General features: G+C 39.8%; 1 protein-coding gene across 4 annotated transcripts in view; it reads left to right on the top strand.

The window, feature by feature from the left end:
- Positions 1 to 26,339, top strand: part of jbug (filamin-type immunoglobulin domains fbug) — a 304,098-nt gene that overhangs the window by 215,914 nt on the left and 61,845 nt on the right. For 3 of the 4 annotated variants that reach the window (XM_083129980.1, XM_083129979.1, XM_083129977.1), the window contains 6 exons: positions 13,268 to 13,420; positions 14,178 to 14,399; positions 16,582 to 16,749; positions 17,033 to 17,179; positions 20,873 to 21,091; positions 23,396 to 23,569. The exons of the other annotated variant lie outside the window; for it this stretch is intronic. In XM_083129980.1, the coding sequence (XP_082986106.1) occupies positions 13,268 to 13,420; positions 14,178 to 14,399; positions 16,582 to 16,749; positions 17,033 to 17,179; positions 20,873 to 21,091; positions 23,396 to 23,569 (1,083 nt within the window). The remainder of the gene's footprint in view (positions 1 to 13,267; positions 13,421 to 14,177; positions 14,400 to 16,581; positions 16,750 to 17,032; positions 17,180 to 20,872; positions 21,092 to 23,395; positions 23,570 to 26,339) is intronic. 4 annotated transcript variants of the gene reach the window in all.

Genomic DNA, 26,339 nt, shown 5'->3' with positions numbered 1-26,339 from the left:
GTGACCGCCTGGCAGCTCTCAATTATATAATTCGAGGGTCACGTCATGCCTTCGACTCATTTCTTTGTGTGGAGAGTTAATGCGTTTTACTCTTAATATACTTGAAGAATACAGTACCTACTCTAGTGGCACCAATGGTGGCTTTGCTTTGGGCCCCACTGCAGAACTGAATAAAGGGGCCCCTACATAAACAGAATTCCAGGAATATTTCTCTCTAATTTCCAACACGCAAGGTATAATAGAGCGGGATTTTGTCCAGCATCATGTTTATTCTCTTGGTTTTATTCAACGAGAGCTTCAAGAAATGAAACAAAAAACTCCAAACATTTTGCTAACAACTTCTGTACCATTATACGTAAAAATCCATTCCTTAAAAACACGTAGAACGGAAGAGGAAAAATAAATTAAAATACTCGTGGGTAATTTGCCGTGCAATACTTGTGCATTCCACTATGTACCACGCTTCTGTATTTTGCACGCAAAAAAATATAACTACAGTCCAGCAGAATTAACTTGAGACAAAGGGCTGGCGGTGCCGCTCCAGGAGTACCAACCTAAAGCGAACGCTTGACTCTTACCCGAATCACGGGCAATCAGCTGACAACGGGAGATGGGAGATTTGAAATATAATTACATTGTGTAACGGAAATATCACGGTATTAAGAGGACATGCTAAGAAAATTATAAGTATTCTATCTTACACAATAAATGGGAAAACAGTTTATTCTTTACCTTTAATCCGTAAATTGGAAACACTGCAACTTCGCTTGCTTCATCAGTCCCTGCACGTGAGTACTTTCAACAGTTGATAACATATCGCGCGCCCGAACATTAGTTTCCGTTGGCTCGTTACATAAATAGTAAAGTAGAAATCCCTAGTATACAGGGTGACTGGTAATTAGATGTATTCCCTGAAAGGGGTTAAAGTAGAGACAATTTGCAATAAATTTGACCATATGATACCCCGTCCGAAAATTAGTAGTTTTCGAGATAATCGAATTTCTTTTGTTTTTTTAAAAAATGACAATTTTCCACATAAAAACATGAATTGAGAAAAAACTGCTCAGTGTATGGAACTTATTTCAGCGTTTTCTGACAGCTAACGAATAAGTGGTTCGTTGAAAAAAAAGTTTTTCCCAAATAACCATCACATGTAAGTACCGGGTGGGTCTAAACTTACAAGTGATGATAAAAAAAATGCACTCTTAGTTTACTTGGCAACGTATTAATAACAAAAATGGTATGACACGAAGCTACTTCCTTGTGTCATCTGCTATCCAACAAGGTACAAATGTTGCTAACATTCACATTTGTGTACAAGAAATAATACTTCATTCATCTTCACGTGAATGGAATCAATGAACAATACAATTAAAGAACATTACACGTCTTGCTCAAAGTGGGCACCTCCGTTACGAATGCAGGCACGCAGGTTTTTAAGGACATTTGTTCTCTTAACTCGTGATGTGATGGTGTCCTTGATGTGTTGACCAGCTGTTAAGATCCTCTCCCTGAGCTCTTCTTGCGAGTTTACCGGTGTCTTGTCATGTGGCTCCAAATGTAAAAGTCGCAAGGCGTCAAATCGATCGGGGGATCGAGCTGGGCAGTCATCATGCTGATAAATCATGTCACGTCTTGTAGCTAGAGGCACATCCTCCAACAACATTGCCATCCCGTTCCTCAAAAAATGTTCATAAGTGATGTCATTTAAGATTTGGGGTAGGAAAAATGGCTCGATCAAATGATTGTTGATGACGCCCATCCATACTTCTGCCTGGGCGTGCGACAGTGGCTGGATGAAAATTACCCAAAGAAATGGATTGGCCGATTCCCTGGCCGGCTCGATCCCCCGATTTGACGCCTTGCGACTTTTACATTTGGAGCCACATGACAAGACACCGGTAAACTCGCAAGAAGAGCTCAGGGAGAGGATCTTAACAGCTGGTCAACACATCAAGGACACCATCACATCACGAGTTAAGAGGCCAAATGTCCTTAAAAACCTGCGTGCCTGCATTCGTAACGGAGGTGCCCACTTTGAGCAAGACGTGTAATGTTCTTTAATTGTATTGTTCATTGATTCCATTCACATGAAGATGAATAAAGTATTATTTCTTGTACACAAATGTGAATATTAGCAACATGTGTACCTTGTTGGATAGCAGATGACACAAGGAAGTAATTTAAGTAATTTGTACGCTTCGTGTCATACCATTTTTGTTATTAATACGTTGCCAAGTAAACTAAGAGTGCATTTTTTTATCATCACTTGTAAGTTTAGACCCACCCGGTACTTACATGTGATTGTTATTTGGGAAAAACTTTTTTTTCCACGAACCACTTATTTGTTAGCTATCAGAAAACGCTGAAATAAGTTCCATACACTGAGCAGTTTTTTCTCAATTCACGTTTTTATGTGGAAAATTGTCATTTTTTAAAAAACAAAAGAAATTCGATTATCTCGAAAACTACTAATTTTCAGACGGGGTATCATATGGTCAAATTTATTGCAAATTGTCTCTACTTTAACCCCTTTCAGGGAATACATCTAATTACCAGTCACCCTGTAGCCTATATACGAACCCGTGACACCTTGATTACAAGGTGACCACAACGCCATCGGTACGTCGCGAAATTACAGATATCTTGAAATTCTCTTAATATAGTGTGTTGTGTAGTGATTGCAGTGTGGAATTGCAATAATAATAATTTTGAATTTAAGCAGGGAGAAATCTTTTTTTCACCTGTTTTATTCGTGTTTCTCTTGCGATTTTTCTCGACTGGATCACATACATTTTGGTTTAGAACCGGTTTCGTGAGGCTAATTTCAGAGCTAATTCAAAGGAAAGTGTGACGGATCGACTTTATAATCTCTTGAAGAAACACATTCAACACTCACAACCACACTACTTTGTATGGTGTCTTTCGATATTATCCTTAGTAAAGTGCATATTGAAGTCAAAACTGTAATCGCTTATCTTTTCTTGTTGTAACAAGAACTCTCCCCCCGGATTTTTTTGGTGGGGGAATTTTTGAGGCCAAGATTGTTGGTGGGGGAAAATCCCCCTTGTCCCCCCTAAGATTTCGCATCCTGGGTTATTATTTGAAGCTAATACAGGGTGGTTTCAGTCGTATTTAGCTCACGGTAACTACCATTTGAGAATCTACGTACATAGTAAAGTTTATTTAGTTAACGGGTACTTAGACTAGGGATGGCCAAACGGATCCGGATCCGAAAATTCCGGATCCGGGTCTGAAAGTTTCGGATCTGGATCCGGATCCGAGAGTTTCGGATCTCAATCCCATTATAATATTACCACACCTTAAAAGGTATTATGATCTTCGATTACAAAGAAATTTTTCGTTAGCCCTTCAAGAATTTTTTTCAAGTGTTGTTCCTAAAATACTATGCTCCGCATCGGCTAACACACTCCTGCACAAAAATAATCTTACATGTTTAACATAAAATGTCAGAGGTGATTTTGTAAATGCCATTGAAACGAATAAGTATTCGAATTCGAATGTATTGGAAATGAAAACACACATAAATGTGAGACATTCCATTCCAGGATGAAACCTTTAACACATTTAACAAGATAGAAATGTTATACAAAAATTATACAATTGTTCTACAGTTACAGTTTTACAAATTAAAATAAAACATTATAATATATGCAGTGTTATATAATTACAAAGTGTAAGACTAACAAGGGAGGTTATCTAAGTGTCCCCCTCCGATTTCCATGAAACTTGGCAGTATAGTGGGGCCCAAAGGAAGAATTACGTGTTTTTTTGTTTCAGCTAAAAATCGGTTTTAGGGGGCAAAACCCCCTCAAATGTCAAGATGAGGACAAATTGAAGTGAGGATCTGACCCCTGTGTCCCTCCGATTTCCATAAAACTTGGCAGGTGTATAGTGAGGCCCAATGGAAGAAATACGTGTTTTTTTTTTTCATCTAAAAAACTGTTTTAGGGGGCAAAACCCCCTCTAATGTCAAAATGAGGACAAATTGAAGTGGGGATCTGACCCCTGTGTCCCCCTCCGATTTCCATGATACTTGGCAGGTGTGTGTATAAACAGGCCCAAATGAAGAAATGCGTGTTTTTTTTGTTTCGGCTAAAAAACTGTTTTAGGGGACAACCCCCCCCCCCCTTCAAATGTCAATATGAGGACAAATTTAATTGGGCATTTGACTTATGTGTCCCCCTCCGATTTCTATGAAACTTGGCAGGTGAATAGTGGGGCCCAAAGGAAGAAATACGTGTTTTTTTTTTTTTTTGTTTCAGCTAAAAAACGGTTTTACAGGGCGAAACCCACTCAATTGTCAAGATGAGGACAAATTGAAGTGGGGATCTGACCCCTGTGTCCCCCCTCCGATTTCCATGAAACTTGGCAGGTGTGTGTATAAACGGGCCCAAATGAAGAAATACGTGTTTTTTTGTTTCGGCTAAAAATCTGTTCTAGGGGGCAACCTCCTCTCAAATGTCAAGATGAGGACAAATTGAAGTGGGGATCTGACCCCTGTGTTCCCCTCCGATTTCCATGAAACGTGGCAGGTGTATAGAGGGACCCAAAGGAAGAAATACGTGTTTTTTTGTTTCAGCTAAAAACTGTTTTAGGGGGCAAAATCCCCTCAAATGTCAAGATGAGGACAAATTGAAGTAAGGATCTGACCCCTGTGTCCCCCTCCGATTTTCATGAAACTTGGCAGGTGTATAGAGGGGCCCAAAGGAAGAAATACGTGTTTCTTTTTGTTTCGGCTCAAAAACTGTTTTAGGGGGCAAAACCAGCCTCAAATGTCAAGATGAGGACAAATTGACGTGGGGATCATCTGACCCCTGTGTCCCCCTCCGATTCCCATGAAATTTGACACGTGTATAGAGAGGCCATATGCTCCCTGTTTCTTCCTATGCCATATTTACGTGGTTTCGGGGTCAGATCCCCACTTCAATTTCTCCTCATCTTGACATTTGACGGGGGGGCTCTATACACCTGCCAAGTTTCATGGAAATCGGAGGGGGAGACTTAGACCTCCCTTGTAAGTGTATTAATTAATTACAAATCGCGCACGCGCGCACACACACTATATATATATGTGTGTATGTATATTATATATATATATATATATATATATATATATATATATATATATATATATATATATACAGGGTGTTTCTAAAGGTCGTTTACAACGCTTGGGAGGTGATTCCTCACACGAAAACAAGCAAAAAGTCTAAGTTCCATTTTTACGACTGAGGCTTCGTTTCCGAGATAGGAGCCTCGCAAAAGGTGACAAAGTGAACGTTACACCTGACTGGGACGAATACTGTAACAGATAGAGAGGCGGTTCCAAGGGAATCATAAAGGAATCGTATGTGCTCAGTCCGGAAGTCACTATGAAAAGTTCACTGCACGCATGCGCAATGGAGTCCTCAAAGGAATTGGGGATTTCCAGCAAGAACAATGCATGGAAAAGGTATGTAACGCAGCAAGAAGGACCGTGACAATGAGAAATGCGTTAAAGACAACACATCCCGACCTCAAACATCAAAACATGAGCACCGAACACAAAATCCGAAAAGTTGAGCACGGTTGCATACCCCAGTTACACGCGAGGAATGAACGAATCATGTCATGTAGCATACGAGAGACACATTACTCCACCAGGAGGAGGGAAAGAAAAACATAATATCAGATGATTGCGACAACGTGTATTTTTACACGCGACAACTACGTAATATCCCCCCCCCCCCCCACACACACAACAAACAACAAATGCTACAATGTCTTATGCACAGACAGTCCGTGTCACTGTACACCAACTGAAGATGTCACTTTCACCACACAAAGGGGGTGGGAGCAATACCAAAAGTGTTCGCACGCGATCATTGTGACGTAAAAGAGACCAGTTTTGGAAGCGCTGCACAGGCAAGTCTGGCTCTCGTAGTCTACGTTTGACCTTCATGACTGCTGTTCCCGCGAGAGGAGCTCGAAGGGTTGGTTCACAATTGGTCTGTGGTGTTCGTACGGTGATACGGCCAATTTGTGCAGTGTGCCAGTGTTAAACAAAAACAATACTTTGCAGTTCCAGCTCCCTATTACACAGATGGCTGCGTATACGACCCAGCAGCTAGCAGACATGCATCTCATGTATGGGGAGGCACGTGGTAATAGCCGTGAGGCAAGGCGTCTTTATGGAGAACGCTTTCCACATAGACGTTTACCGTCTCACACCTTCTTTAAGGTAGTGGGCAGTCGACTGCGTGAAACAGGGTCAGTGTTACCACCGCGGCAAGAAGTTGGAAGACCCCGAAGTGTACGTACACATCAGTTTGCAGAAGATGTGTTAACAGCGGTCGCAGAACATCCTGGCACCAGTACGCGAGTGCTCGCTCGGGCACGAAACACGTCTCATGTGTATGTTTGGCGAGTGTTGTCAGAGGAAGGAATGCACCCTTTTAAACTGCAGAAAGTACAAGAACTGTTACCTCGTGACTTTCGCCCTCGTATGGAGTTTTGCCAATGGTTGTTGCATCAGCTGGACACAAACCCTCACTTCGGGGCAAACGTATTGTGGACAGATGAAGCCATTTTCACCAGGATGGATGTCTTCAATAGTAGAAACAGTCATGTATGGGACTTTGACAACCCACATGCACTTTTTGTGGCCCATCACCAGCACAGGTTTTCAGTGAATGTGTGGTGCGGGATAGTACATGATCATTTAATTGGACCATACATTCTCCCTGTTCGCCTGAATGGTCTCACGTATCATGCATTTCTTAGTGAGGTTCTGCCTGAACTGTTGGAGACCGTACCTTTGGCACTGCGGCAAGAAATGTGGTACCAACACGATGGTGCACCAGCTCATTTCGATTATAATGTACGACATTTCCTGCATGACGTGTTTCGCAATAGGTTCATTGGTAGGGATGAGCCTGTGCCTTGGCCACCGAGGTCGCCAGATCTCAACCCTCTCGATTTTTTCTTCTGGGGAGAAATGAAAACCCTCGTATACGACACACCTCTCACATCAGCTGAGGACCTCGTTGCTCGCATCAACGTCGCCGCCGCGACGGTAGCAGATACACCTGGCTTGTTTGCTCGCACTCGACAATCCTTGATTCGTCGCTGTCATATCTGCATAGAAGTAAACGGCAGACATTTTGAAAACCGTCTGTGATTATTGCCCTCGGCAAATACCAGTGAGAACACTTTTGGTATTGCTCCCCACCCCCTTTGTGTGGTGAAAGTGACATCTTCAGTTGGTGTACAGTGACACGGACTGTCTGTGCGTAAGATATTGTAGCATTTGTTGTTTGTTGTGCGTGTGTGTGGGGGGGGGGGATATTACGTAGTTGTCGCGTGTAAAAATACACGTTGTCGCAATCATCTGATATTGTGTTTTTCTTTCCCTCCTCCTGGTGGAGTAATGTGTCTCTCGTATGCTACATGACATGATTCGTTCATTCCTCGCGTGTAACTGGGGTATGCAACCGTGCTCAACTTTTCGGATTTTGTGTTCGGTGCTCATGTTTTGATGTTTGAGGTCGGGATGTGTTGTCTTTAACGCATTTCTCATTGTCACGGTCCTTCTTGCTGCGTTACATACCTTTTCCATGTATTGTTCTTGCTGGAAATCTCCAATTCCTTTGAGGACTCCATTGCGCATGCGTGCAGTGAACTTTTCATAGTGACTTCCGGACTGAGCACATACGATTCCTTTATGATTCCCTTGGAACCGCCTCTCTATCTGTTACAGTATTCGTCCCAGTCAGGTGTGACCTTCACTTTGTCACCTTTTGCGAGGCTCCTATCTCGGAAACGAAGCCTCAGTCGTAAAAATGGAACTTAGACTTTTTGCTTGTTTTCGTGTGAGGAATCACCTCCCAAGCGTTGTAAACGACCTTTAGAAACACCCTGTATATGTATGTATATTAGCAGGTAAAAATATGTTATGAGCACATTCTTACTTTCCAAAGAAGCGCATGTGGGATGGCAAAACGGATCCGGATCCGAAAGTTTTGGATCCGGATCCGAAAAATTTTAGGATCCGGAACCAACCGGATCCGGATTTCGGATCCGCCAGGATCCGGATCTGGCCATCCCTAACTTAGACATTGCATGGCCAAAGCCTAAGTGTGGAAATGTAATCCAGGTGTGTGTGTTTGTGTTGTCTGCGATTGTCTGTGAAGGTATGGGCTACTGGTTCCCAAAGCTTTTACGGATCGCCACCTCATTGTTTCGGTCCATCAACCCTTAAGCACACAAAGCGGCCGAAACAGCAGGATATAAAAGAATTGTTCAATCGTAAACAGGCAATCAACATGGTCGAGCAACTGAGTTTCGCCGTGAACCTATTTTTACAGAATGGATTCAGTTTGCACATAAGAATGATTCGAGCAAAGGTTGAAAATTTTAACGTTCCAAACGACCAGGGGAAGAACGTGCACTTTTCCTCTTGCCTCCGAATGTGTTGCGTTGCTGTTTTCTCGAGGACAAATTAGGTACTCTGGAGTGAGAGAGATCGTAACAACGCGGAAGTAAGATGAATGTGATCTGTCTGGGCGTGTACACTTCGTGCACTACGCCTGCATCGAGAAACCAACCAGCCTTGGTTATGCGTTATGCCTCGTGCTTTACATCACACTTAGCCTCGTGGCAAGGGTTGAGGTTTTTTCCCCCCTTGCTTTCATATTAATTTCTTATGTAATTTTAGTTCTTTTTAAATTATTCTTTGTGGCAAACGTGAACAACAATCTCGTGGTACTAAGCTGTCAATGTAGAGGCGATTCAACACATTGTGTGTTCAGGAATTGTCGACGATAATCTCTTTTACATGGATTCGAGGTGGAAAGAAACGATAATTGATTTCAGAAGTCAGTACATAGTCGAAAGTAAGTTAAGATAAGCCAACGGCGAAGGTGAGACCATCGTTTTTTAAGGTGAATCCGAGAGGCTACTCCTCTCTCCGCCCCTCAATTGTTTCTCCGCCCCTCAATTCCAGGCCAGGGGGACAAAAGACGAAAGTGCCGCAACAATGAGGCTTGGTCGTCCATTGTTGGAACCGTTCAGCTAAGGATTTTTATCCTTTATCCAATTTATTTTACTTCAAAATCTCAACTTTCTGCATTGTTCCGCAACAATGAAGCTTGCTCGTCCATTGTTGGAACCGTTCAACTAAGGATTATTACACTTTATCCAAATTTATTTTCCTTCAAACTATCAACTCTCTGCAATCTCCCTCTCACATTTTGATCACGCCGAGCACCTTTTTCGAGTTTCCCGCCTAAAATAACTACTTTAAAAGGGCTCAATATGGCATTTTCACACGTTTCTACAACGTCTCGTGACTCGAACCCGCGATCTTCTTGTTACGTCGACCAAACCTCATTGTTGCGGAATAACGAATGATGGATGCACCCAAACTGCTGCAAACGTGTATAAAACAATGCAGAAAGTTGAGATTTTGAAGAATAATAAATTTGGATAAAGTGTGGGTTGTTAACTTTATCTAAATTTATTATCCTTCAAAATCTCAACTTCTTCCCCCTCCCCCCATATATGGTGGCGAAAATTAAAAGCATCTCTAAACCTTCGGACTTAGCCATATCAAGCAGGCAAATCGCTCCACCAACTAAAATCGGTCATGCACTACCATACCGAATCATGAGTCCAACAATGGACGACCAAGCCTCATTTTTGCGGAATAACGAAAGATGGATGCACCCAAACTGGCGTAAATGTGTTTGAAACAATGCAGAAAGTTGAGATTTGGAAGGATAATGGAAGTCAACCAAAAATTATATATTCCATACATATAATTTCATTTCAGTCATATATTTTGTAATTATTGCAAGAACGTTTCAGAAACATGATTACTTTTAAAAGTAAGTAATGTTTTTTGAGGAGAGAACACTATTAAGGTGTGGAAAATGGCCTCGTTCCCCCGCTCCGGAAAAAAATACCTGGACTGCCCCTCCCTGAAAAGAATCCTGCTGACATCCATGCTGATAGGGACTTTAAAAAAAAGATTTCTGTACTATTTCTTTTCAAATCCTTTCGAAGATACCATGTCTAGTTGGTATATAAAGCTATATATGTATTAGATCATTGCAACAACAACAAAAAAGTGGAAAAAATTATAAGTTGAAGTATTAGGGGGGGCAACTACCCCCCTTGCGCCCCCGTGTGCACGCCTATGGTGATTGCTCAGTCAGAACCATGACATAAGTGAGTCATATTTTCTCAACTTTGCAGTCATCGGTTTCAATTTGCAGAGTAAATATGCAAACTAGAAATACAAACTTCGCTTTGCGGCGATTTGCCTTGGAAGAGCTGGTTCAAATTAAACACCTACTAATCCAGTGACGTCATTTCCAAGTACGTGTTTGGCCTGGAAGAACTGGCTTGTTGTGTACACCCCCACTTTCTTGGAAGAAAAGGCTATGCTAAATCAGCTAACTCCCACAAGGCTGAGCCGAAACCTCTGCATGGTGAAAGAAGCTGATTTTGAAATTTTATAACGTTTACTTCTAAATAAAAACTCTACTTTTGAGATTGAGCTTTGTAGCCGGACATGCTGCTGCGTGGAACAACCTTTTATATGGATGTTGGCAGTTCATATTCCTCAACCTGTTACTATTCCAAATGACTTCTAAATTCCTTGTTACCAAGAAAGTTACTCCAAGCCACTGGCGTACGCGGTTACGAGGGTCACTATTTATATTTTGAGCCTTGGCAACACTGATTGAAGTTAGGCGCGATTTGACGTTTGCACGGAATCGTCTGGCATTATTGACCATAACGTACTTCAAATGCTTTGTCAAAAGCTTCATTTGTGTTGTTTATGTTGCCTTGGAGATTGCGCGACAACAATAAAATGGAATTAACTCGTGAACATTTTCGTGCGATGATTTTTTACGATTTTCGACGTGGATTATCAAGACAAGAGTGCATCGATCAACTTACTTCCACATTTAGCGATGAAGCCCCATCCTTTGCCACTGTGAAACGCTGGTATAACGAATTTAATTGTGGCCACCATTCGCTCACCGACGAGATTCGTGAAGGTCGTCCAAAATCAGTTGTTGTTCAAGAAAACATTGATGCTGTGCAAAACCTAATACTGCAAGATCGTCATGTGACATACTGTGAGATTGAGGTAACCATAGGCATTAGTTCCAACAGCATATATAAAATATTACATGATCATTTAGCTGTGAGAAAGGTATGTTCTCGTTGGATCCCACACAATTTGACAAAAACTCAAAAAGACGCTCGCGTCAATTGGTGCAAACAAATGATCAATAAATACAATCGTGGTGCTTCAAAAGACGTATATAAGATTGTAACAGGTGACGAATCATGGATATATGCATATGAGCCGGAACGTAAACAGCAGTCGACAAGATGAACCCAATCCAACAAAAGTTGTTCGCGCTCGAAGCACATCCAAACAAATGTTCTCCTGTTTTTTCGGGAAAACTGGTCATGTGGCAACTGTGCCTTTAGAGGAACGTAGAACGGTCAACTCTGAATGGTACACAACAATTTGTTTGCCAGAGGTCTTCGGTCAAATACGGAAAACAAACAAACGCCATCGGATCATTCTTCATCAAGACAATGCCAGCTGTCACACATCTCGTCTAACAACCGACTTTATGAACAGTCAAAAAATCGAATTGATGGGTCATCCGCCGTACAGTCCTGATTTGGCACCCAATGACTTCTTCTTGTTCCCGAATGTCAAGAATAAATTGCGTGGACAACGATTTTCGTCGGCTAAAGACGCCGTTGATGCGTTCAAAAACCATATTATGGAGGTGTCTCAAGAAGATTGGAAAACTGCTTTGACAAATGGTTCGAACGAATGCAAAAGTGTATTGACCATAAAGGAGAATACTTAGAAAAACAATAAAGCAGTTTTCAATGCCAAATTCCTGTTTTTTCATTGTTAGGCTCAAAATATAAATAGTGACCCTCGTATTGCGGGAATGGGGGGGGGGGAGCTGACAGTGTTAATTGACTGGTTTAGTTTATTTTACTTCGCGTTTTGTGCCTCTTAGCTAATTTGCAAAGATGGGGATAAGTGATGAAATGATGAAATTGATGAATGGATATTCACAAACAACCAAGCCCGAGCGGAATTCGAACCCGGGACCCTTGGCGTCACAGCGCGATATGCTGACCATTTTTTTCACTCTATTCTCAGTTTTTCTCAATTTTCATTTTTTCTCATTTGGACAAACACAAATACCCATGCCTTACCCGGTACTCGAACCCGGAACCCCTTTCATTGTAGCGCACTGTGCTAACCACTCTGCCACGGAGGTCGACTAACCTCTCGGCCACTGGGTCCGGGCTCTGACAGTGTTAAATCCAGCCACTTTCCTCAGACACCAAACTTCACGGGGTGATGTCATGTGCATCAAATTACAATACCAATAAAACAATTTAAATAATTTTAAATTGCCCCTAACTTCTGATATGTAATTAAATTAAGTGTAATTAGGTGTAATTAACTAATTTTAAGAATGGAACTTTCTGTGGGCTTCTCGTCCCCCTGGGCAATTGGAAGCTTGAAGCATATCCTGATCAATCATATTTCTTCATTTTGAAGTTATCAGAATGGAAGAAAATTTAATTTCGTTCATTATAAAAAGGACTGAAACAATGGTTATTATTACGAAAAACAGGAAAAATATGTTCTCAAATAAAGTGAATGAAACAAAGCCAAAGTGAACATGGTTGCCAAATTTCTTAGGTTTTGTCCGAATGCTCTGCCAGGTTACTAAAAGTTGGGGGAGAGACTATAATTTCCGAGGGGAGATTTTTCCCCTGGGTCACCCTCTGAATTCATCAGTAGGAGCTGAGGAAAAATTTCATGAAAGCCGTAAACAACTCTGGGAAAACCAAAGCAGTAAATACAAACCTATCTTAAAATGACTCTGATTGTTAATTATGACATGGTTTTATTGTGTACCTTGTGCCCCCCCCCCCCCAGCTATATAATATCCACCTTTACAATTCCTGCTCCTTCAAAAAAATAATTCGTATACACTAGTGCTCCAAGTTACTGAACGTGGGTAGCAGAGTTAACGTAAACTAAACTTAAGATGTTTTCAAAGCTCCACGGAAGTCTCACTTCAATATGTATGCTTTCTATTCATATCTTTCAATATCTTAGCATTAGGAAACAATTGTATGTATGTGTATAAGTAGCATTCACCAGTCTTAACTATCCTGTTGCTTTTTCTCTTTACAGGAAGCCCCTGGAGGGTGGGTGTGATGGCGGGAGGAACAACCAAGATGGCTGTCCTCGGGGACACTGTCCGACATGTGGCAGCTGGCACATCTGCAGCCTTTGAGATCAGTGCACTTGGCTTCAGCAGGGACGACATAGACATTCAGATCATAAGTAAGTTGTTACATACAAATTACGTACTTACATTTGTTTAGATAAGGTTGAAACTCCGTAGCACTATAATGTTACAGATTGTGTCACATGAGTTACATAAATTTGGTTGAAAGGATTGAAATATTCACATCTATAGCTCGGCCAAACTGTCTCCCGACCCCATTCACAATGCAGAATGGTTATTTTGACAAAATTCTGTTTCCCTGTTGGCTGCTTCGGGAATTCTAAGGTTTCCGCTTGTTGCACAAACAGGTGGGCAGTGATAGGCCTAATGTGCTGTTTGATCGCAAGTTTCTTCATTGGTAAATGTTGCAACAGTGGGTCACTTCAACAAAGGTGGTCTCCATGCCAGGATTTAGCTTGACCGGACTCTAAACAGTATGATATTTGAAAATTTTCAAGTGAGCAAAAATTCCGCTAACTTCTTTCAAAGGATTGGGGTATTATACATGAAACATCCCCTATAGTTTTCCTGATAATTATGTGTTTGTGTATATTTGCATTAGTGACAAGTTCTTTTATACATGCTCAAGTGTCGAGAGTGGATAGTGAAATATTTAATTCAGTTTTCTGAAATTCCTTTGGAACTAATATGTTTGATACTTTTAACATTATGAACATATGGAAAATGTATGAAACATTTGAGGACTCTAGAAGGTAATGAACTTATCCTGAGAAATATTATTACTAATTGTGTTACTAAATCTTTTCTGAATTAATTATCTTTTGTGACAATGATATTTACTTATGATTACAGGTCCATCAAAAAGACCAGTGACATCAAGGTTGGTTGAAGACAAAGGTGGTGTGTTCAGGGTGGAATTCACACCTACAGAGGTGGGCAGCCATCTTGTCGAGGTGACCATCGCAGGGCAAAAGATGCCAGGAGGACCGTTAGTTGCCAAAGTGTACAACAGTGCCCTTATCCGAGTGACAGATGTGGGCAGTGGTGCTGTGGGGCAGCCGTGCCAATTTAGAGGTGAGTTCTCAAATTCTGAGCTTGTTTTATTTTACTGACTTTCAAAATTAGGGAATTCAGTTAAAATTGATGTGGAATATTCACATTTTCTGAGCTCTGTTTGCAAGAATAGCAAACCTATTCTTTAAATAATCCAGAAGAATACATATGGTTTGTATGAGGTATTGGTGTATCATGCTGCATATATTCCCAGTAACAACAAAGTAATAGTTCTCATAGATTCAGATAACAAAATTCTGGCTTCAGGATTCAGAAAAAACAGAAATTTAGATATCAAATCCACCTGATATACTGGAATCCTAATTTGGGTAATGATTCCTAGATTCAACTGCCTATGTTTTTACCTGTTGTCTCTTTTCAAACTAATGATTTGACATTTTTTAATAAGTTGCTTACTTCTCCAACTTCTCTTTACATTCATGTGGTTTGTGCAGTTATTTTGAGTCACATAGTATCCAAAAATGACTTCAAATGCAATGCACAGACTGTGTGTTCTTGGTAACATTCTCCAGTTTGTAATCCCTGAATTGTGCATGCCTGGACAAGGAAATGTTGGTGTGGAACTAGGATCTTGGTGTGTTCACAGACAACTTAATTTAACCCTCCGTTAGGCATGTGGGGTACAGGTGTCCTCCATTGATATTCATTGTGAGATGGCAAGACTGTGAACGACACTGCACATGAATGCTTTTGTGTAGCTGAACATTCTTCCTTTGTCTTTGTTCTAAGCTCAGCTGTGTTGTTCTGTTGCACTTCTAAGCCATGTAATATTACAAAGTTGATGTCAGTCGTGTCTTAGGGGACTAAATACGTAACAAGAAAAATATCAAAGCAAGAAAGACATAGCACACAGCAGATTCAGATGTTACACAGAAGTGGGTTAATAAGGAATGGGAGGACCAGGCTCGTAGCTAGAACTGACCTCCAGGGGGGGCTCACGGGTTATAGGGGGGGGGGGCTTTGTAAACCAAATCCATTTTTCAAAAGTTTAATAGTATTAAATGAAGGTAAATTATGTGTGTCGGGGGCCATTAAATTAATTAATAATATGAAATTTAGAAATATCATACAAATACTACAGTTTATTTTTCTATATCTTCGAAAACATCTCTTGAAGTGCTAATTACTGCTACTGACACCATCTCTTAACACACACTCTATACTATTTTTGGTGATACAGATATTTAAGTTAAAATGTACAATATTCACTTCAATCATAGTGCCTAACTTACATTCCACCCCCGGCCAAAGCAATAAAACTTGGGATCTGTTGACATTTGGATGGGTTAAAGTTACAGTGGTGTAAGTCACTTTTAAAAAAAAAACAGACATAGACACAGAAACCAGATATATATAAGTCAATCTGTTAACAGAAAACGTGAAGTAAATTAGAGATTCATTCAACTGTCAACAGATGACAGTTTAAGGTCTCGTGATAAAGGAAACAGCTGCTTTGTTGATTAGCAAAGTGCTGTGAGTCAGACTGTTTTTTCTTTTTAAGAAAGTGACTTACACCACTGCAACTTTAACCTGTCCATTTAATGCAGATGCGGAAGGAATGTGGATAATGACATCAAAGTCACAGATTTCTGTCAAACGAGAGGCTGCAACAGGGGCAGGGAAGGTAGATATAAAGAAGGCTCCCTATGAAAGAACTTTCTGAAGTCTGCGAATCTTTCTGAAGTCTGCGAATCTTCTAAACACTTGCTGCTGCTTAGTCTTCTGCTCATAAACAGAATATATTCTGTCTACATTTTCACTCTTCATCTCAAACAAATTAGAATACCAAATTGTTTTACCTAATGTCAAGGGGGCTGGCGGCAGTGCCAGGAGGGGCTGGCACCCCCCCTGGCCCCTGCCTGGCTACGGGCCTGGGGAGGACATGTAGGCACATGTTACTGACGAAAGTGAACGTGACATTGCTTCATTTGTTATGTATTTAGGTGCATCCCAAGCATGCCACTGACATCATTTAGAAATTGCAGCAGCAAATTACAGCTGATCTTAAAAGAAAGACAAAGAAAAAACATTCAGTATGCATGCGCAGTATAATTCATGATGTATTTCATACCTTAAAGAGAGCTAAAGTGTTAGGGCGGCAGGTGTACACCACGTGCGTATCCATGTTACAGAAAATGTCGTGCCTAATCCAGAGTTAATGGATCATTATTTTCTCTTTCAGTTGATGCCAGTCAAGCTGGTGAAGGGCAGCTTGAGATTTCCATAAACGAAGGAGAGGTTCCAAACCATGTGCAGGTTGTGGGTGGAGGACGCTGCCTTGTTAGCTTCACCCCTGAACACACGAAGCCACATCTCATTGACATCAAGTTCAATGGAGAGACAGTACCAGGTGAGGTTTTCAGCATTGACTAAAACAGATTTTGGAAAATTTGTTTCATGGATTAAACAGTGGGCCCTGTTCTTGTAATGACACTGCTCCTGAGAGCCACTGAATTGATCAAATCAGGGGCTTAAACTTTTTCATCTACAATACCTGGAAAATATGAGGTTAATTTGTGGACATTGATTTGATTTTTAACAAATAAGCTTTACGATTTCATAAAAAAAGAACAAGGTGTTTAGTTTTTAAATGTGCAGCATTTCCTGCTTATATTGTAATTGTTTATTTCCAGGATGTCCTTTCGTCTGCTCAGTGTCAGATACAAGCAGAGTCTCCTTGACTCTGAGAAACCTGGAGTTGATTCCTGTTAACGAAATTGCCAGGTTTCATATGAATGTCGACGGCAGTGGAAGTGCGGAGCTGGCTGTGTCAGTGAGAGGTAAGGCCTCCAATTCAGCAGCATGATGTACAGGGTGGTGCAAAAGCAGTATTGTTATTTTGTTATAGTGTGGAAGGTTTCTCTCCATTTCTGGCTCACTGTTTCTGCATTTTCATATTTCCAGTAATTCTTCAGGATCCACTTTCTGTCCTGGACTGTCAGGTTGCCCACCATTACGAATCACCAACCTGTAAAATACAAAAGTAAGACTGTCAACCTACTTTTGCACCACCCTGTAGTTATAAAAATACTATGTTTTAAGTATCGTGTTACTTTTTATTTCTGTATTTCAATCAGGGTTCTTCAAGGTTCAGGAATCCATAAATTCTAACTAGTTCTATTGGGTTCCATAACAGGACTGGAACCTCTTTTCTCACACAATTTAAATTTTGTCCGATTTGCGTATTGTTTCATTTTGATACTGAAGTTGGACCATGTTTAAATTGATCCGGAAAAAGGTTGCAGGACCGAATTGAATAATAAGTATTCCTAAAAGATATTTCAAAAAAATATATATTTAAAAAATACTAAATTTATTTTACTTACGATTAGTGAGTATGTACTATTTCCAAACAACGTTTCAGGAATCAACTGTTCCCTTCATCAGGTTTGTTCTTGACTAGCGAGATCACTTCATAGTCACGTCAAATCGATCTTGCTAGTCAAGAAGGAACCTGATGAAGGGAACAGTTGATTCCTGAAACGTTGTTTGATTTATTTTGATTTGATTTATTTTACTTCGCTTCTTGTGCCACTTTTGGCTAATTTACAAAGATGGGGATGAGTGATGATGATATGACGAAATTGATGAAGAGACATCACAAACGTCCATGCCCAAACCAGGATTCGAACCCGGGACCCCTGGCATCGTAGCGCAATGTGCTAACCACTCCACTATGGGGGCCAGCTGAAACGTTGTTTGGAAATAGTACATACTCACTAATCGTAATTAAAATAAGTTTAGTATTTTTTAAATATATTTTTTAAAATATCTTTTAGGAATACTTATTATTCTGTAATTGTGAGGAACTCGCATACCCACAAGATATGAGTTCATACACCGAATTGAAGTACCATACTTGAATGATAAAAGTGTTTTTTTATGGCCCAGAACCCATTTACATTTTCTGATTATCTTTCCTGGACTGGAATTGAATTTATTTACAATTCCTGGCCCTTTAACAACTTTGATTTCAATGTTGCCAGTCATATAATTGTTTCCTTCAGTGCATTTGTACCCTTTTTTTTTTTCCGGATAATGTAAAATTTCCTGGTGGAAACCACTACCACCAACCACCATATTCATAATTTCATAATATAGATTTTATCTTTTGATAAAAGTAAGAAATATAATCCATAACATCTCACACAATATCTTGTAACTTCATTTAAATTATCGTCGAATTTTAAGAGTCAAATAAAATTCATGTATTAGGCTCAGTCAATAAATAACGAGGCAGAGGATATTTCACAGTACATACGTAACGAACCTCAGAAGTATTGTCCACCACTGTTTAGGCACTTATCCCATTGTGACACCAGTTGCAAAATGGCATGCTCGTAGAACTCGTTTGGTTGCTGTTGGAACCAATTGCGCACGTACTCCTTGACGTCATTGTCCGATTGAAACCGTTGTCCCCACAGTGCTTTTTTGAGCTCACCGAAGATGTGGAAGTCCCACGGGGACAGATCTGGACTATGGGGGGGGGGGGAGTCAGGACTTCCGGCTTGAATTTTTTCAAACGTTCCTTTGTTGTGTTGCCTATGTGTGGTTTAGCGTTGTCGTGCAATAGGACGACATCACAAGAAAGGTGACCAGGATTTTTTGATTTGATTGCTTTCCTGAGCTTCGTTAATGTTTCACAATATCGCTGGGCATTGACCATAGCTCCATACTCCATGATCGAAGAAGAACGAAAGCATGACCTTGCCGGCACTAGTGTGGAGTGTCTTGAACTTCTTTCGTGGAGGGTCTTGAACAATTTTGGTGGAGGGGAATCTGCATGCTTCCACTGACGACTTTGCCATTTTGACTCAGGCTCAAAGTGAAGTGTGACACCAACTTTCGTCACCGGATATATCCTTTCCATTCGTCAATGGATTTCACGACTCCCTACCCCCTACACCTTTCGCTGTCAAGAAGCGCACAACACCTCTTTGGATACCTCCATTATGTGTCGCAGTCAAACATGGAATGACTGGACATGGTCGCTCCTTGGTTAGCAGCTTTTGCGCAAACTTTGCCAGACACGTAACGCCATCTAGTGGGAAAACGTACGCGAATCAGTTTCATCACACCTGCACCTTCATTTTGGGCCCATCGACCCATTTCTAACTACCATAGTTTCTGTGTAATATCCTCTGCCTCGTTATTTATTGACTGAGCCTCATATGTGACTGTGAATTATGCAGTCTTATGATGACATAAAAATGGATTTACAACATAGCGCTGCAATTGAAATATTTCCAGATTGCTTATGTAACAGAACCTTTTTTACATTCAACACTAATGTAACAATTGTACTTGTACTTCAATTGTTTACTGGGTTTCTTTGATCTATTCTTCTTCTAATCTTGATTGCTGTAGAATTTCTTGTACATTGTTACATTTTTAAATCTTTCCTTGCTCTTGACAGACAAACACGTGTATTTGTGTTGAACAAATAGAAAAAGAATACATCCACAAAAAAAAAAATGTTGCATTAGTGTTGAATGTAGCTGTGAAAGTTACATAAAGTTAAAAACTGGTTTTACGTAGAAACAATTTTTTTGCATTGTTTCACATAAACATTTTCCTGTAACATTTTTGGTAATATGTTTGGCTCATGAAGGGGTTAGAGTTTGAATTCAAGACTTTGCTTACCAGCAAATAAGTTTATGTGAGTGGTTATTCAGAGGTGGTAGGTTTCAATCTTGCAGCTAAGGTGTTTTCAGTCATTCTAGGCAAATGCTATATTTAATGAAGGCCACAGATGCTTTCTTTAATTATTCAACCTTTGTAAATCTTTACACAGGTAGATATTAAAAAGTCATGTGGAAAAGTCAACTGTCATTAGCCCTCAAAATGATCTACTTTATTCATTGAAGAACATATACAAAAAAAAAAAAAAAATACAAATACAATCCTTCCATTTTGATTTATTTGAAAATAACATTACTACAATGACCTCCATTTCGTTCCACACAATTTAAGCCACCTCTTCCCAGATCCAATCTTTAAGTTAATTGAGGGCATATGACGGTTGATTCAAAGACTTTTGCTTTTAAATACCCCAAAGAAAATAACCACATGCGGACAGATCTGGTGATCTGGCTGGCCAAGGTATATTCCTTTTGTTGTTTTTGTAATGCACTTTTACAGCGAATGTGCACTATGCCCCATTCTACAACTGCATCATAACTGAATGGTAAAGCAGGGGCTGCAAGATGGCTGTAGTTATGTGTTATATCTAACGCAACAACTAGCTGTATCCAGTGTTGCAAGATCGCCCAATTCATTGCCTTACCCTGTTCATCTTCAAGGTTTGTTTCCTTACAAAGCAGTGTAGAACTATCGGAATTGGTAACTATATTTTTCTGCCCTGCATTACTCATAAGAATTTCTATGTTTGACCATCAGAAGAGTTAAGTAATACTGTGTCTGTTCATAGTAAAATATTTAGCCTTAACACTTGAATATTTCTGTTTTTCCAGGGCCAACTTCAGAATTACCAGTGAAGGTTTCCGGCAACGTCCACAGTGGCTTCACGGCTGAATTTACTCCTCGAGAAGTGGGAGCACATTCCATAATGGTGGAGTACAATGGGCATCCGGTCACCGGGACTCCGTTCGTAGCTAAGGCTTACGATGCCAAGCGGGTATTCGTTGGGCCTGTACCGAAAGGCTCAGTTGGGAAAACCCTCCAATTTACAGGTGAGTGGATGTAACAATAGTGTGTTTGAATTGAAGAACTTTTTTGAGGAGGAGAAATAATGACTTAACTGTTGTCGGTGATTTATCCACATGCCACCTAAATGTCTTATCAATAAAAATGATGTAAAATAGTACAATAGTGATAAATGGAAAAAGTTGTTCAAGAGTTACAGTGACAACTGAAGACTTTATGAAGAATGAAAGAGGAGTACACACTCGATTTGTGATGTGCTTCTGCACAGTTCCACCATTATTTTTCATGATATTTATAATAATGCGCCAATTAGAATTACTGGGAATATTATATAAACTGTTTTAAGTCCATCCTTCACAACACTGTAGTAAATTTTCTCAAGTGTAATATTTTGACTGTAATAACTAACTCTCTAGCCTTCTTAAACCCGAAGGTTCATGGCTGCAGCAACACAGGCCTTCCATCTGTCCCTATCTTGAGCAAGCTCTATATACTCTTTTCCATACCTACCAATTTCCTTTAGGTCTGTCTCAACGTTGTCCCTCCATCTTCGTCTTGGCCTTCCTACAGGTCTCTTACCATCAGGTTTCCCAACAAGAATCCTATAAACTCCTCTCCCATTCGTGCCACATGGCCTGCCCACCTAAGTCTTCTTGATTTAATTATTCTAATAATATCTGGACATGAATACAAATTATGTACTTCTAAATTATGTAACCTTCTCCACTCACCTGTCTCCTCATCCCTTTTAGGTCCAAATATTTTCCTAAGGATCTTATTTTCAAATACTCTCAATTTATGTTCCTCTTTCAATGTAAGGGACCAAGTTTCACACCCATATAATACTACAGGCAAAATTACTGTTTTGTATATTTTAACTTTTAGTTTCTTAGATATTAAACGAGAAGACAAACGTTTATGAAGAGAGAAGTAACATGCATTTCCTGAATTAAGCCTAGTTTTTATTTCCTCTTTAATGTAATTTTCACTTGTTAATATTACTTCTAAGTATTTGAATTTGGAAACTGGTTCAAACGAGTTGTCATCAATAATTAGATTTTGATTATTACCTAACACTTGGTTTCCGCCTGTAAGCATATATTTAGTTTTCTCTTTGTTAACTTCCAAACCTATCTCTTTAGCAGTTTTGAAAAATATTTTAGCATTATTCTTAATTGTATTCACATCATCCCCCAGTAAGTCTACATCATCTGCATATGCTAACAACTGAGTCACACCATTTAATTTTAGTCCTTCTTTAGTTTCTTTTACCTTCCTAACAGCATATTCTAAGGCAAAATTAAAGAGCAATGGAGATAATGCATCTCCTTGTTTTAACCCATCATGAATTGTAAATTTGTCAGACATATTAATACCCACACGAATTTTACTTTCTGTTTCACTGGTGCATACTTTTATCATACTAACAAGCTTCTTAGGTATTCCAAACTCTACTAATAGTATGTATATTATATAATTTATCTCTTTTGACTGAATCATATGCTTTTTTAAACTCAATGAATAGTTGCTAGATATTTTGACTATATTCCCACTTTTTTCAAGTGTCTATCTGATGTGAAAAATTTGATCTGTAGTTGATCTGTTACGTTTAAATCCACATTGATAATCACCTATAATTTCATTAGCATATGGGGTTAGTCTTGTTAAAAGAATGTTAGATAATATTTTATATGTTGTTGAGAGTAGAGAAATTCCATGGTAATTATTGCAGTTCATTTTATCACCTTTTTTAAACACTGGAACAATTATGGATTCTTTCCACTGTTGAGGGATTTCTTCTTTCTTCCATATTAAACAAATTAATTTATGAATTTGACATATTAATGAATTTCCACCATATTTTATTAACTCAGCTGGTATTAAATCAATGCCAGGTGCTTTGTTATTCTTTAACCTTTTAATAGCATCTTTAACTTCAGTCAAGTTAGGTTCAATAATAACTAATGTGTTAATTTTTTTTGTCAGACTGGAAAAATGTTCACTAAAGTGTCACGAAGAAATGATGTGCTTCGATTTGGACTATTCTATTGTAACATATATTCACGAGTATTCCATGCAACCTAATCTTGCATCAAATACAGTCTAGTAATAAATGATTTTTGAGTGCCGGTAATATGGAAACCTTTTTTTTATATATAAAAAAGCTTCATATAATGGTTACACCCCACTTTTTTGAAAGAAAATTGGGCATAAAATCTGTGACGATTATGTGGTGAAATACGATATTCGTTTGTAGAAGTACTCTTATGATTTGGCTTTTCTGAAACATTCTTGTTACTAACGATTTTCTTTGTTTCATTCTTGAACAGTTGATGCCAGCCAAGCAGGTGAAGGCAACTTAGAGATCACCATCAGTGCACGTGGCCACAATATTCCAACACAGGTTCACCCTCAAGGGAACGCTCGCTTTGCTGTGAGCTTCGTACCTCTTGAAGCAGTCGATCACGTCATAAGCATCAACTTTAACAAAGAACCTGTACCAGGTGTGTATTCTAGATTTCATGTGGGACTCCAAATTAACGTTTCAAGTTTCCTTTAAGATTCTTCTTGTTTGTACATAACTTAGAAAGTTTATTTTAATTTACAGTCATCACAAGGAAATAAACATCTTTTTTAGACATGGGGAAAGTCATCACCTCTAAAATTTCCTCCAACCGAAAAGGTCAAGAAACTTTATAGTGAACAAAGAGATTTTGAATTGCCTGATGATATTTATTTAGGATTTATAATTAAAGATTAACAAGATTCTCAGTTGATAACTGAATTTTAGATTCATTTTATACATTGGAACCTCGATTTTATATTCCCGGATTTTACATTTTCCTGCATTATACATCCAATCGTGATCGTCCCAATATAGCAAAATGATATAAAATTTTCCTACATTTTACATTTTCCTACATTTTGATTCCCTGAAAAACATAAAATTGAGGTTCCGCTGTAGCTGTTTCTATTTTTGTTTCTTGTTAAATTTTGTGAAGTTGAAGAGGAAGGACGTGTTTTCTAGCCGCTCCGTTCTAAGCTCGTGGTAAACAATGGGGGTTTCGACCGAGACCTGGCGTTGCCGGATTGGAATGTTCGTGGTGAAATCAGGCCTGAAATGTCAGGTGCCTGCGGAATGTAGCTCTGAATCGAAGCAATGTTATTGTGCATATGGTTTAGTGATTTTAGTGCTACTAGTGATAGGTGGTGTGGAACAAAATCCTGGGCCCAGTGAGGGAATGGGAGAGATCAAAGCAATGCTGCAAGAACTCAAGGCTTCGAACGACTCCTTAGTTTCCGAAGTTCGGCAATTCGGCACCTCACTCAAAACCCTCGTCACTAGAGTGGACGTTCTGCAGAGAGATGTTGGCTCCCTTACGAAACGTGTGGAGGAACTGTCTCAACAAAATAACTGGCTGGAACAAAGACTGGACGACCAAGAAGACAGAAGCCGACGCGATAACTTGGTGTTATACGGTGTTGAAGAAGGGGACTCGGGAGAAGACTGGAGCCAGACGGAGACGAAAGTGCGAACGATAATTAAGGACAAATTAAACATCGATCTGCAAGAGGATTCCATCCAGAGAGCGCATCGGATCAACACAAACAGTAACCGAGGTCCTCGTCCCATCGTCTGTCGCTTTTTGCGATACAAGGAAAAAGAAAAAGTTATTGGATGCCGCAACAAACTGAAGGGAACGGAGATATTTCTGGACCAAGACTTCTGTTATTCCACTTGCAAAGAACGCCAAGGATTACTCGAGCATATGCACCGAGCCCGGAACGCTGGTCACCGTGCGTACATTAGTTATCGCCATCTTGTGGTCGACAACATAAGATATTCCCTGCACGATCTGCAAGCTGACCCTGGCAACCCTTCCGATGCCCAAAGTGTTGGTCCCCGCCTGGAGCAAAGTGAAAGCGGAGGTCAAGAACCCTCACCCCTCGTTCGTCCAGGAAATCTAGGAATGCAGGATGGAAGGGGGAGCAAGTGGGCAAGAGGTAGCGGTCTCCGAGCTCTTTGAGGACGTCAAGGTAGCCACGCCCAGCGCAACTTGTCAGGTAAGAAGTTTATTTCACCTGTTCGTGTCCCTGCTTTTGTGGAGACGTCAATCAATCTTGCTAGAACTGACCCTTCCAAAACTCTGTGCGACAATGAAAAAAACATAATTAGCATGAACATAATTTATCAGAATCTGAGAGGAGTTCGATCAAAAACCAAACAGTTCTTTTTAAGTGTATTGAGTAACAATTACGACGTGGTCTTGTGCACGGAAACGTGGCTAAATTCTTCAGTTTCAGATTCCGAACTACTCGACGATAGATATAGCGTGTTCAGGTCAGATCGCAACACGTTAGAAACTGGCAAAACACTAGGTGGCGGTGTCCTCATTGCCATAAAGAGAAAATTTAATCCTGTAATGGTCGATGCTCTTTTACACGAACAAAGCATTGGCAGTTTAATTACAAAGTTTAAAACAGAATCTGGTCGCGATTGTTACATGTGTGTAGTGTATATTCAACCTGCTTCTCCCATGGACGTATATGAGACCTTCTTTAGTCATATAACTGCACATTATCCTCTGGGGAGCCCGTTGGTCATTGCAGGTGATTTCAACATCCCTGAAATTGAAAATTCCAACACTGAGTTGCTCACGTTAGGCGCACAATGTCGGGAACTGAAATATTTCCTCGATTTCAACGACCTCAAAAGCAAAAATTCCATCCAGAACGCCAATAGTAGAACTCTCGACCTAGTCTTAACAAATATTGAAAATACTAAAATATTTCGCCAAGAGCCTCTGGTAAGCGAAGATAAACACCATCCGGCTCTAGGAATAACTTTAACACAAACCATGCCTAAACAAAGAGCTTTAAATCCAAACATCCAACGATATAATTTCAAGAAAGCAGATTTCATTAATTTGTATCGGAAACTCGAATTAGCTGACTGGGACCAAATAAAAGAATGCGAAGACGTAGATATTGCCGTTGATAAATTTTATGAAATAATCGAAAGCATTTTTAATGAATGTGTTCCACGCTCTCGCTCCTCTGTAAAAAAATCTTACCCATGTTGGTTCACGCGGGAAATTATTAAAAATCTGAAAGCAAAATCACGTCACCACAAAAAATGGAAACAAAGAATGGGAAATGTAACACATCACGAAACTAAGTATAAAACCTTAAGAACGAAATTAAAATGGGAGATCAGTAAAGCTTACCAAAACTATATTGAGACTTCAGAAATCAATCTTGCTCACGATACTA

Source organism: Lepisma saccharinum, chromosome 10, assembly GCF_977018435.1.
Source record: "Lepisma saccharinum chromosome 10, izLepSacc3.1, whole genome shotgun sequence".
Lineage (NCBI taxonomy): Eukaryota > Metazoa > Arthropoda > Insecta > Zygentoma > Lepismatidae > Lepisma > Lepisma saccharinum.
Note: the sequence above shows the minus strand (reverse complement) of the source record. Positions and strands in the feature narration are given on the sequence as shown.